The sequence below is a fragment of the Puma concolor genome, chromosome B4 (genome assembly GCF_028749965.1).
Source record: "Puma concolor isolate L17-30 chromosome B4, mPumCon1.1.hap2, whole genome shotgun sequence".
NCBI classification, from domain to species: domain Eukaryota; kingdom Metazoa; phylum Chordata; class Mammalia; order Carnivora; family Felidae; genus Puma; species Puma concolor.
Genome location: NC_141673.1, coordinates 17,291,181 through 17,304,869, shown reverse-complemented (window position 1 = coordinate 17,304,869; position 13,689 = coordinate 17,291,181). Strand labels below are relative to the sequence as shown.

The 13,689-nt window shown below is 43.0% G+C and overlaps 1 protein-coding gene across 2 annotated transcripts in view; it reads right to left on the bottom strand.

Moving 5' to 3' along the window:
• Nucleotides 1–4,448: 4,448 nt before the first annotated feature.
• Nucleotides 4,449–13,689, bottom strand: part of ALDH1L2 (aldehyde dehydrogenase 1 family member L2) — a 67,710-nt gene continuing 58,469 nt past the window's right edge. For both annotated transcript variants that reach the window (XM_086712475.1, XM_086712476.1), the window contains 4 exons: nt 12,571–12,736; nt 10,720–10,825; nt 7,579–7,778; nt 4,449–5,466 (listed from right to left, as the gene is read on the bottom strand). In XM_086712475.1, the coding sequence (XP_086568601.1) occupies nt 5,411–5,466; nt 7,579–7,778; nt 10,720–10,825; nt 12,571–12,736 (528 nt within the window). In that variant the 3' untranslated portion in view covers nt 4,449–5,410. The remainder of the gene's footprint in view (nt 5,467–7,578; nt 7,779–10,719; nt 10,826–12,570; nt 12,737–13,689) is intronic.

Genomic DNA, 13,689 nt, shown 5'->3' with positions numbered 1-13,689 from the left:
GGCCACTTCCCTCACTTTCCCCATCTGCAACATGGGGGTAACTGTCCCCTTATGGAGTTTTGCTAAGAAATGAATGCGTTGATACACAGCACGTGTTTAGAACAGTGCTCAGAAAATGTGAGGTATTCTGATGCTACAGGAATAATGCACAGTGGTGGCAAGAATGTGGGGGAAACTGTTAGGAACTTATCCTAACCAACAGATTTGTTCATAAATTTCTGCGTGAGATTTATTGCAAATTTTAAAATAGCAAAAACCAACCATGTGCAACATGTGTCTAAATGTCCACCAATGGAGAACAAGTGAATTAAAGCCACTCAACATGTGAAGAAGCATGTTTATTGACACAGAAAGATGAAAAAAAAAGCAGGTAACAAAGTTATGTGCCGTATTATACTAATTCTGTAAAATATATTTTCATGGAAAAAGTCTGACACAGTCTCAATTATCCGTGGTTATTTCTGTGTGGGAAGTTTATGGTTGAATCTTCCCTTCCTGTTTGATGTAATTTTACATAGTTAGGTATTATTTAATCATTTTAAAAATCCGCTTGGGTATCATTTGCATTAACAGTGATGATAATCACCCCCATCCACCACGTCTCATTTAGTCTCCTAATGGTCTCCTTTAGTCCAGGTCGCCCTCGACAGCTTTCACTTCCCTGGAGGGCAGGCATAAGGGATCCAGTCTGGTTTTGCAGCCTGTTTCTAGCCACTTCCACAACAGCTCTTGCAGACGGCAACCAATGTTTGGTGTTTGCTGCCGTTCCCTACGCAGGAACTGATTCCGGCTTTGGCATGAAGAGCCATCCAGCTTGGTTAAGACCAGGAACTTCATTGCTTCGAGTACCTGTTCTACCAGTGAATAGCTGTGTGATTCAGGCAGGTTACTTAACCTCTTTCACTTGAAGGCAAATATTTACTGAGCTCCTTCCTTCTATGTATTCGGCATTGTAGATGCAGCATGGAACAAAAGAAGCACCTGTTTGTGAAGCTCACATTCTAAGGGGGAGAGATTGATGATAAATGCATGCATGCCAGGCTGTGATAAGGGCTATGAAAAGAAGGCAGGTTAAGAAGAATAGTGACAGGGCAGATGAGGTATGAGTGTGAGGACGGACACATGTGCTAGAAGATCCATCTCTAGTGAGATGGGATTGGAGGTGAGACATGAAGTGAGGCAGTCAGCCAGGACGTTGTACGTCGGCAAAGAGAGTTGCAGGAAAAGGCAGTCGTGTGCCGGCACTGGCTTCTGCTTGCTCTGCACGCATCTCTGTAGCTTGAAATCAGCTTTGATGAGAGCATTTATACACAGAAGTTAGCCAATGCTTCAAGAATTTCCCCGGAGGACCATTGGGTATGTGCCAGCACACCACCGGGAAGAGGAACGGTAAGTGCAAGGGCCCTGGGGCAAGAGTTTGATTCGCTTCAGGAACGAACGTCAAGGCAGCTGGGGTGACTAGACAGAACAGGAGGAAAATTCATAGGAGATGAAGTCAGAGGTGGCAAGGAGCAAGATCGATAGGACCTTGCAGGCCCCAGTGAGTACACTGGACTTGATTCTATTCGAATCGCAAGGTTTGGGCAGAGGAGTGACAGCATCTGATTTAGACTTTGAGCAGAATTACACAAGGAGGCATGAGGAAGACCAGCTGCGGGACCTGAGCAGTCACCGGCATCCGCGAAGAGGATGGCTCGGTAGCCGTGGAGCCAGTAAGAAGAGAACCTCGACGGACTCATTTTTCTCAGATGTGAAGATTACATCAGATAGCATTTACAAAGTGCTTAGCTCCGCGTGTGGCCCACAGGAGTCCCTCCATAAATGACAGCTGCAGTTTCCGTGGCCGAAAGTAAAGGCCAATCCTGAGGGTGGGGAAGGGGTGCTCATACCTAGCTAGGGTGGCAGATGGTTTCAGCACCAAGGGTAAGCACTGTGTTCCTCACAAGGGAGAGCACAGCGGAGAGACCCTTAAACCGAGCTGGGGGTAGGAAGGCGCAGAGGGTGCGTGAGCAAAGGGGACTGCTTTAGCAAAGGCGTGTGGAAGAGGATTAGAAGGGCCTAGGGTGTCCACACCTCCCCACGCAGGTGACAGATCACAGCTTTATCCTTCAGTTTAGCCAAATCATGATCTGAAAGAATAGTGATAATCTCTTAAAAAGGTTTTTTGGGGGGCGCCTGGGTGGCTCAGTCGGTTGAGCGTCCAACTTCAGCTCAGGTCATGATCTCGAGGTCTGTGACTTTGAGTCCTGCGTCAGGCTCTGTGCTGACAGCTTGGAGCCTGGAGCCTGCTTTGGATTCTGTGTCTCCCTCTCTGCCCCTCCCCCGCTCATGCTCTGTCTCTGTCTCTGTCTCTCTCTCTCTCTCTCTGTCAAAAATAAATCAACGTTAAAAAATTTTTTTAAGTTTTTTTTTTTTAAGTAATCTCTATGCCCAACATAGGGCTCGAACTCACAAGACCCTGAGATCAAGAGCCGCACCCTCTACCTACAGAGCCAGCCAGGGGTCCAGAAGAGTGATAATCTAATTATTCCCTGTGTTAATGAAATCACATGGTAGGCTGTGGGTCATTCTGTTCCAGTTCGAATTCACTGGAATTCCATGCAGGCTTTGATTCTGATCGGCAGTCAGATATCAAAACAAGCCGGTAGGAACTTTAGCACTCGCTGTGGCAGAAGGCTTTGCGCATCTCTCCAAGCAGGGGCTGGAGGAGATCTGCGCATCCCTTGAAGATATTTGCAGGGGTGTGCATGGGAATTTGGGCGGTAGAAGTAGGACAGAGGGGCTCCACAGCTTTTTATCAGATTCTCAAAGAGGTGTGTGGCCCAAAGAAGATTACAAACACTGCTACTGAGATTAATACGGAGAAACGTCAGTCCAGAAGAAACAGTCCAAAAGTCCAGGATTTTGTTTGCCATTTTTTCTGTTATTAAAATATTTGATAAAGTGATATTTTAGTTCACGTGAAGTCAGTTAAAACACTGCATTTAAAGGTAGTTCCTCTGTGGGCACCTGCGTGGCTCAGCCGGTTGTCTGACTTTGGCTCAGGTCATGATCTCACAGTTTGTGGGTTTGAGTCCCACAGTGGGCTCTGGGCTGACAGCTCAGAGCCTGGAGCCTGCTTCAGATTCTGTATCTATATCTCCCTGTCTCTTTCTGCCCCTTTAAAAATAAACCTTAAAAAATTTTTTTAAGTGGTTCCTTTCTAATAGGGTATTATGTTAAGTGAAATAAGTCAGTCAGAGAAAGACAAATACCATATGATTTCACTCATGTGGAATTTAAAAAACACAACAGATGAACATAAGGGAAGGAAAAATAAGATAAAAACAGAGAGTGAGGCAAACCATGAGAGACTCTTAAATACAGAGAAGAATCTGAGGGCTCCTGGAGGGGACGTGGGTGGGGGGGACTAAATGGGTGATGGGCATTAAGGAGGGCACTTTTCGGATGAGCACTGGGTGTCATATATAAGAGATGAATCACCGGGTTCTACTCCTGAAACCAAGACTACACTGTATGTTAACTAACTTGAATTTAAATAATACTTTTTTAAAAAGTGGTTCCTTTCTAATAAGGCTTTGTCATTTTATTCAAATATGAGCCCTCAGTTTAGACTCAGAATATTCCCACTGATTTAGAATTTCACCTGTGCCAAGCTCTGATGGTAAATGAGCTATTGTATAATAAAACGCGCTTATAGGCAAAATATGCTCTATTGACCATGGCAGGATCACTCCTGGTATTCTTCCCTTTGGATGTTTTCTGTCTCGGACTTGGTTTGTTGATTGGTTCCCTACATTCCCTTTATGTTAAGCTGCTGACTCTCCAAAGTACCAAGGATTAACTAAGGGCTCCTTTGAATCCAGAGACAGGAATGTTCACTGAAATTTTATAAAAGGAGGAGTAATAGAAGTTAATTTCTCCAACCATCTTCCAGCGACACTGTGATTCAGGAACTCACCTTCCAGTCACATGTGGATGGTGATAATTTGCTCACCGAATATTTTTGTCTGACAACGGTCAATCTAGTGAGTCCTGCATGGATTATAATAATTCCCATTTCTCAGGCACCGACTATGGTCCAAACACCTTGTCGGGTGCGTTCTGCATCATATCATTCTGTTGGCTCCTTCCAGCACCTAATGAGATAGAGACCTTATCCCCATTTTATAGACACCAAGGTTCTGAGATATTAGGTTACGAACTTGCCCGAGATCACACAGTCAGCGATCACACAGAAGATCCGGTAGGTAGAGAAACGGAAAACGAGATGTCCCAGGAAGAACGAATGAGCTGCGGAAAGAAAGACAGCCCTTTTCCTCGGACCATTGCCAGTTTTCATTACAGGGCGTTTTTCCGGTGCTGCTACATCAAGCACTGGGTCAGAACAGTGGCGTACAGGAATCAGTGACTCCTGAAAGGGGTGCTAGGAAAATTAATTCATCTGGTTAGTTTATCTCAATATATTTTTAAAATAGTGATGGGGGGACAAAGTTAACTTCTCTTGAGAACCATGAACAAAGCACAGTGCAAGGTACTTATATTATTGCGTTGACTCCTCAAAATAAGGCTCCTGAGGAAGGCATTACTAGCATTACTATCTATCCCCGTTTGACAGATAAGGAAACTGAGGCTCAGAGAAGTTGTGTAGGTTTCCTCAAGTCACATGGCAGGATGGTATTATATGGACCAAGATCAGCCTCCAAAGGCTACTATAGTCTATGTCATGCTGTAAAATTCACTTTTTAAAAGCTATTTATTAGAATTTAAGCTATTTGGAGCCAGAGATAATGTCATTAAATTCTGTCTACTGCTCACAACATTACATAGTACCCCATTCCTAGAAGAACTGTTTGTGGGTTCGTTACCCATCACAGTGGGTTGAAAAATAGAACATCAAAAGGCACAAAGATGTATCTTATTTCCAAATATGAAAAAAAAATTCATTTCACATTCCTTATAGGATATACTGTTCCATGAGAGCAAAATTATAGAAAACCTTTTTAACAGCCCCATAGGTATAGTTTGGAGGTTAAAATCTGCACATTATTATGCAAAGTTTCCCCCAAAATGCACCTCGTGTAGTACAACCGGCTGATACTGGCTTTTTTCAAGATGAACAACGGCTAGATTAGTTGGGGAGAAAAAGCAGCTTGGCGGTCTATAATACATGTGAGATACATCATAGTCAAAACCCAACAACTGCAAATCATTTGAAAGTATAAAAGGTGCAGTAGAAAACACTCAGGCACGGGTGTAAATGCTTAGACGTGTGGTCTGACCCCCTTGGCGGTCCACGTGTGGATTTTTCAACTCGCGGCTCCTCCTTCAGCACATCCAGGCTCCTCAAGTGTGTCGAGAGAGTTGAGGAGTGAGGCTGTCTGCAGGGGGTTCCCAGCGACAGCTCTCTCTAGTATTCCAGCGTCACAGTCTTGGTTTTGAGGTATTCGTTTAGAGCTTCCTCACCTAGGGAAGAGACAAGCAGTTCCTGGAGCATTGTTCGTAAGTGGATGTGATGTCACCAGAATTTTGGACACAGGTGTAAGTGTATCGGTCACCGAGCAGCTAGAATGTGGCCGGAGCCAGGTCTTATCAAACTGTAAAGTGCATGTGAGTCACCTGGAGACCTTGTGAAACGGCAGTGCAAGCCCTGAGATTATGCATTCCTAACCATCACCTGATGGTGCAGATGCTCGTGTCCATGGACCACACCTTGAGGAGTAGGAGCTTAGCCCACCTATCAGGTCTACTGAGGAACAGTGTTGGCTTGGTTGGTCTCCACCACAGACCTTTCTCCCTTATTTCCCTGCCTGATGACAAACTCTTCATCTCCATGCTTTGCCCATTTAGGCTGAACAGAAGCGGCCAACATACGTCCTTCGGATTATATTAAACGAAGCAGAACTGAGTGGAAGAAAAAAGTTTGAGACCCTTTGGTGTAATCTTATTTTAAAGATAAGGATGATGCAGTTTTCCTGGTTTACACTGTACAGAGAAGAGCATATCCAGGCAAAAAAAACAAACAAATAGGTTTGCTTTCTGTTTCTATCCCATTTTGGAGATAGTACAGTTGTCGATTTCTATGGCAGTGAAAGGGCATGAATACCGCAGTGCAACTAATGAGTATATGATCCTGGAAGTTGAGCTAAAACAAGGTTTTTTAACCTTACTGTAGAATTACCTTGGCGAAGTTTTAAAACTCCTGATCACAGGTCCCATCCCAGACCAATTAAATCAGCATCTTTGTATTTTTTAAAGCTCCCAGGTGACTCTAATCCAATGTACAGCTAGGGCTGGGGACCCCTGGGCTTAGGGAGTTTAAAACTGGGAGAGAAAGAAACTATTTAGGCAAATTCTATGGTTTTATAATAAACACTCTTTATCTTCAATTCAATGGGATTTAGAAGGAGAGACCCCTTTTTTGCTGCAAATACATTATCAAAAGTCGCCAGGAAAGAGAAGATGTAAAAATACCCCCCAAATTAACCAAATTTATGTTAGGGGACTATAATTTCAGTAAGCCATGAACATTTCAGTTTTTTTTTTTGTTTTGTTTTGTTTTGTTTTTTAAAGTTTAACGTTTATTTTATTTTTGTGACAGAGAGAGACAGAGCATGAACGGGGGAGGGGCAGAGAGAGAGGGAGACACAGAATCGGAAACAGGCTCCAGGCTCTGAGCCATCAGCCCAGAGCCTGACGCGGGGCTCGAACTCCCGGACCGCGAGATCGTGACCTGGCTGAAGTCGGACGCTCAACCGACTGCGCCACCCAGGCGCCCCAACATTTCAGTTTTTGAAACAACATGCCAGACTGGCTGCGGGGAGTAAGAACATGGGCTCCGCAGCCAGACTGCCTGGCTTGGAATTCTTTTTCCAGCAGTGGCTGGCTACATAACTCTGGGCAAGTTCCCCAACCTCTCTGAGCCCCAGTTTCTCCATTTATAGAATAAAGGTAATAATAGCACTTACCTCCCAGGGCTATTGTGAGGCTCGCTTGTGCTACTACAGGCAAAGTAGTTAGCACGAGATGGTCCATACGTAGGTAGTGTTCAAAGTAAGCTATTACTTGAAATGTGATAGTGTCATTGCCCGCAAAAAATGATCTTTTGGACTTTTTGCAACTCTAAACATAAGTTCCCAGACCCCCAGAAAAAACCCTGCCAATTGCAGTATTGATTCTGAAAGACCGCCAAGCAGCTTACAGACAAGATTTATTCTTGGAGCTAGCTGATCACTGCCCTCCACTCATTTCTCTGTCTTGATTCCACTTCGTCCCACAAGCTAAACCAAGTTCATGATGAATGTCAGGTCAAAAACCAAACATATTTTAGCTAAAGGATAGTTTCTTTTCAACATTAATCTTCTTTTAAAAACACCTTTCCACACATGCGGTTTGTGTGCTTTTGTGTAGGTATGTTAAATAAAAACGTTTCGCATTAAAAAACAAATAGTGCCCGTAAAAACCCAGGGACAGCTGCCATATAGGAAATGTCCTTCAAAGCCATACACAAGGGTTGCACGAAACATAAAGCAGACTTCTCTGCGACAGTAGAACATGCAGTAGAAAAGCAGAGCATACCTAAGTCTTTCCCAAAGCCAGATTGTTTAACCCCACCGAAAGGGGCGGCCACGTCCGTCTTGTTGTAGGTGTTAACGAAAACAGTTCCCGCTTCCAGTTTCTCGCTCACGTACATGGCTTTATTTATGTCTCTTGTAAAAACCCCTGAGGCCAAACCGTACTCTGTGTTATTTGCTCGCTGCAACACTCCATCGATGTCCCTGCAAGATGTTTTCAGGAAGACAACATATCACTGAATGCAAAGCAAAACACTCTCATGTCATGTTCTACTCTTCCCCCCACGCCATGCTAGAAACGGAAAAACGTTACTGCCAACTTGCTTGAATTTTTATAAATGAAATAGTTCAGGCTTACACCAAAAGAAACTCCCAACAAGATATTAGAACTCTAGCATTATATATTTCATGTATATATCATGCAACACCTTTTAAAATCTAATCTGAAGTCATCCTTTCCATTTTCTTCTTGGTTTTCCTTCACGACCTCTCACTTCCTCCCCTGTCCCTGGAGTCCTACTTCTGGATACATTCTCAGAGCACCCCCGCTGTTTCCCTCCATCTCTCCAGATTTTGCATACAGCTCAAGGCTCATTCTGTGCCTCGCCCTGAAGCCTTCCCAGCTCCCACCAGTGCCACTGTGGAGGCAGTAGGGTGTAGTGGCTCAGCGAGTGGCCTCTTGACCTTGGGCAAATGACTTCATCTCTGCATGCCTTAGTTAATTGCAAAACACTGCAAGAATAATAAAAGGACATTTCTTGTTGTCTCAAGGATGAAATGAGCTAATAGTGCCTGGAACACAGTACATGCTCAATAAAAGCCAGCCATAATCAGGGAACATGTATTCCTCCAAACTCAATATTTTGATTTAACTCTTTCTGTATCTCTGGTTCACCTCCCAGCTACACTTGGCGGCTCCCTGAGGGCAGGAATGACATTTTATTCTCCTTTATACCATGGTGTTAGATCATCAAATGAGAGTGAATTCAATTAATAAAATTCCATTAAAGGAGAGCAAAATTACTCCTTAAATCATGATTCCCCTGCCTTTGGACTCAGTGTGTGTGCACTCCCAAGAGAGTGGAGCCTGACCCTGCTCATCTCTCAGTTGGGTCCAGTTCCAACGTGTCTGTCACAGTATGAGTGTCCCATCCTAATGTTTAAAACTGCATGATTTTCTACAGCACGGCCAGTAAGTGCAACCCAAGGATTTCATCTGGCGCTCTGGCAAAGAAAGAGGATCTGTCCCCAGACTGGAGGAAAAATTAATCGTGCTCAAGATTAAGAGACAGCACGTGCTTCAGTGTGGTGGCTTCTGAAGAGATTTTCAAAAGTAATCTCGGCTACATACAATTTTAAACTCGCACAAGAAATTTGGAGCTGAACTTAGAGTGAACTGAGGCTCTGCTAAAACTCTCAGACTTCTTGGGGCGCCTGGGTGGCGCAGTCGGTTAAGCGTCTGACTTCAGCCAGGTCACGATCTCGCGGTCTGTGAGCTCGAGCCCCGCATCGGGCTCTGGGCTGATGGCTCAGAGCCTGGAGCCTGTTTCCGATTCTGTGTCTCCCTCTCTCTCTGCCCCTCGCCCGTTCATGCTCTGTCTCTCTCTGTCCCAAAAATAAATAAACGTTGAAAAAAAAAATTTAAAAAAAAAATAAAATAAAATAAAACTCTCAGACTTCTTGATGCATTGCACGTGGTAGGGACCCAAATATTTATTGACCAGCCTAAGGCAGAAGGATGGCTTTATGCCATTATTTGTTGAGGACTATCGAGATGACGTGGCTTCATAAGACACCTTGGCCTATTTCTAGGATAAAAACAAGCATACCAGTGGCAACAGCACAATAGCAAACATATCTTATTTAATTTTTAGAATGACACAAAAGGATAGATGCTATTAATAACATCACAAAGAAACCAAGGCTCAGAGTGAGTAAGTAACTGGCCCAAGCCCATAGACGAGGTCAGGTGCAGAGGCAGGCTGCAGACTCCACCCACTGTGGCTGCCTTTGGCCCTCTGTGGTTGATTTCCCACGTCCTTGTCTGTCTCCCTCATCAGCTGGTAAGCATCTCAAGGAACTGTGACCTATCCGGTTTATATCCTGCAAATCTGGCTTCTAAAATCTGCATGTTTAACACAAAGACTATCCTATGGGAGGAACTTATGAGGAAAAGAAGGTTAATAGGACATTCTTGGCTCCCTGTGTCAAAAGGTTGCTCACCATAGCTTAGCGTCCCCAAATATGTCTTACAATATGTCTATCGAAGATCAAGAGTGGTGGCTGGGTGGCTCCCTCAGTTAAGAGCCTGGCTCTTGATTTTGGCTCAGGTCATGATCTCAGGGTGGTGGGGCTGAGCCCTGCAATCGAGCTCTGCCCTGAGTGAAGAGCCTACTTAAGATTCTCTCTCTTTCCTCCTCTCTCTGCCCCTCCCCCACTCGCTCTCTCTAATAATAATAATAATAATAAATAAAATAAATAAAAGAGCAAGGAATCCTTTGAACTTGGTGTTCTGGGTTTTTTTTTTTTCCTACTTTCTCATTGGTTGAAGGAAAATTCAAGCCAGAATTCTGAAGAATTTTGCACAGCATACCATGAGAACCTACTGTATTAAATATTCTTGTATGCGCTCAGTTACCATATGACCCTCTTTGATATGCTAAACACTTTGGAAAGCTTCCTGTACTGTAACAAACCAGTATATCATTTACAGTTGATTACATGGGGATTGTGGACATTGCTATAAAAAGCTGAGCGTCTGCTTTCAGGTGCATCACCCCTATGAAGGCAGCGCTCTTTCCTTGGGAAAATCACAGGCTGCCTTCCCCAGGAATGTGAATGTGAAAACTAGTTTTGTTATTCTCAGTTATTCATCTTGTTCCAGAGACGTTGTGAGTATTGGTTGTACACAAACTAAAATTTAGTCAGCTAAAGTTCCATACCGTCAGCCATTAATTTAAGCTAGGAAGCAAAAATATATAACGACCTACATCGATTACCCTTCCCTTCTAGTTAGTTAAGTCAGTTATTGTCATATAATTGAGAATTACATGTTCACTGATTTTATGGCCTGTATACAGCACAATGGCGGATTAAAAAACACTTATCTACTCAAAACCTATTAGATCGTGCCTGAAAAACATACCCATTTTGGAACTTAGAAATGACCATTATGGGCCCAAATGATTCCTCTTTGGCAAGATACATGTGGTCTTCCACATCTGTGAACACAGTTGGTTCCATAAAAAAGCCTATTTGAAAAACAGAAAAGATCATCAATTATATGGTAATTAATTTTTAATTAACAGTTTGCCCATTTAATTACATTATAATTTTTTTCTTCCCTTCGGGGTCAATAAAACCAAGACAACTTTCATTTTCCTACTTGGCATTAGCATTCCTAGGTTCTTATTTTTTAATCTGTTTCTTAACAAAAATTTCAAACGTATGTCAAAGTAGAGAAAGTAGTATAGTGAATTGCAAAATAAATATTTTCTCCTATTTTGCTATCTTTGATTCATTTTATTTCCTTGCTGGAATAATTGAAAGCAAATTCCAGAGATCACAACTTTCACCTCCAAGAATTTCAGTACAAATCTGTAAAAAAATAAGGATTAAAAAAATTTTTTTTAACATTTTATTTATTTTTGAGAGAGAGAGAGAGAGGGAGAGAGAGAGAGAGTGCGAGCAGGGGAAGGGCAGAGAGAGAGAGACATAGAATCTGAAGCAGGCTCCAGGCTCTGAGCTGACAGCACAGAGCCCAACGCGGGGCTCGAACTCACAAACCGTGAGATCATGACCTGAGCCAAAGTCAATGCTTAACCAACTGAGCCACCCAGACGCCCCGAAAAAATTAAGTATTTTTTTTAACTTCCCACAATACATTATCACATCTAACAAAATTAGTGCTAATTCCTTCTTCATGGTTTCTATTTCAAATGTTTTTTCTCAAAAGTATCTTTCTTACAGTTGATTTGTTTGATTCAGTCTTCAAATAAGTTCTACACATTGCATTCACTTGTTAGATCTCTTAAGTGTCCTTTCATCTAGAACCTTTCACCCCTTATTTTTCATGCCATTGACTTGTTAAACAGATGGAGTCAGTTGTCCTGCAGGATATGTTGCATTTAGATTTGCCTTTGTTTCCTTGGGATGATATTTAATTTGTTCCTTGATCCAGGCGCGTGGGTGGCTCAGTCAGTTAAGTGGCCGACCTCGGCTCAGGTCATGATCTCATGGTGTGTAGGTTGGAGCCCCGCGTTGGGCTCTGTGCTGACAGCTCAGAGTCTGGAGCCTGCTTCAGATTCTGTGTCTCTCTCTCTCTGCCCCTTCCCTACTCATGCTCTGTCTCTGTCTCTCAAAAATAAATAGATGCTAAAAAAAAAATTAAAAGCAATTAATTGTTCCTCGATCCCCTTTATTTCTCGTAAATGGAAAGTTGGACCTAAATTCACAATTAGATTCAGGTTAAACATTTTCGGCAAGAACACTGCAGAGGTGATGCTGTGTGGTACCTGTTGTATCCCATAGGAGACACATCAGACCTGGATGTTCTGCTTTCACTGTTGCTAAGAATGACCAGGGGCTCCCAGCCGGTGACAGTTTGACCTCTCCATCATAAAATTGTATTTTTCTCCTTGAGACTGGCAAGCCATCCTGGGTGAGAAACTGAGACCTTGTATGTACTCAGCTCCCCCCATCAACCTCTCTCCTGATAACTTTAGCCTCCCTTGATGATAACTGCCTCATCAATCATTTCACTCAATTAGGGGTACAAAGTGGTGATTTTTCTATCATTTTTTTTCTATGTTAATTAGCAGGCACTCTTCTGTTAAAAAAAAAAAAAAGTCTCCCTTATCAGCTACTCAGTGTACCGAGACCTTTGGTTCATACAGGAAACATAGACAAATGTTACCTTTTCCCCTGCTAATGATCAGTTTGCAGAGTAAGGTGTTGGAGCACAATCCCAGTATGCCTCCTGCGGAGGTGGTCTTACCTGGCCTTTGAACTTGTCTTCCCCCGTACACCAAGGTGGCCCCCTCTTTCACTCCAGCTTCACAGTATTGCAGAAGCTTTTCCAGATGGGCCTTATGATTTTGGGGCCCGTGATCGGTAGATCTGTCAAGTGGATCACCAATTTTCATCTTTTTAATTTCTTCCACCTGTTTGTCACCCAGTTCACAAAACACAATTGACTGTTAATAATAATAATGGATACCCTCAGCTCAGCTTCTACCGTGTGGTGGCTGTTGTACTAAGCTGTCAAAAGATGTGTTGTCTTTTAGTCTTCACGGAAGCACTGGAGGTGGGTATTCATTATTTCCATCTTACAGATGAAGAAACTGAGGCTTAGACAGGGTAAGTGATTTAAGACACACAACCACTAAATATAGTAGAGTTTTCCTGACTTGAAAGCGCAAACTGTTAACCACTAAGTTCTAACAGACTATAAGCTATGTATATATGTTATATTCAAATTATCCTGAGTGTTAATCCATTAGAATAGCAGACCTGATGTTCTGGAATTTTTGTTAACACAGCACACTTTTACTCTTCAGGACAGAAGAATTTCTGTCCATAGCAATGGCCACGTTGCTATCTTTTTTTCTCCCCACCAAATGTGGCAGACTGCCCTTGAGACATTTTCATGGTATAGCCATGCCAGAGGAATTGCTAGAATGTTCTGATAAAAAGCTATCTTTGTTGTGCAATGTTCATCAGAGGCATGTCTTTGTAATCGTTTCCCATGCACCTCACTTACCTTAACCTACTTTTGCATTTTCTTATTTATTTATTTTTAATGTTTATTTATTTTTAAGAGAGAGAGAGAGTGGGGGAGGGGCAGAGAGAGAAGGGGGCAGAGGATACAAAGCAGGCTCCATGCTGACAGCAGAGAGCCCCATGTGGGGATCGAACTCATGAACTGTGAGATCATAACCTGAGCCAAAGTCAGACGCTTTACCGACTGAGCCACCCAGGGGCCCCTGCGTTTTCTAATGTTAAGTCCATTTCCAGTGAGAAGAAAGAATGAGAGTTACCATGACCCAATAGGGCCCTGAATTTGAATTTAGGCCTGGCAAGAATCTCTCAGTAAGTGCTCAAGAAATAGTTGCTG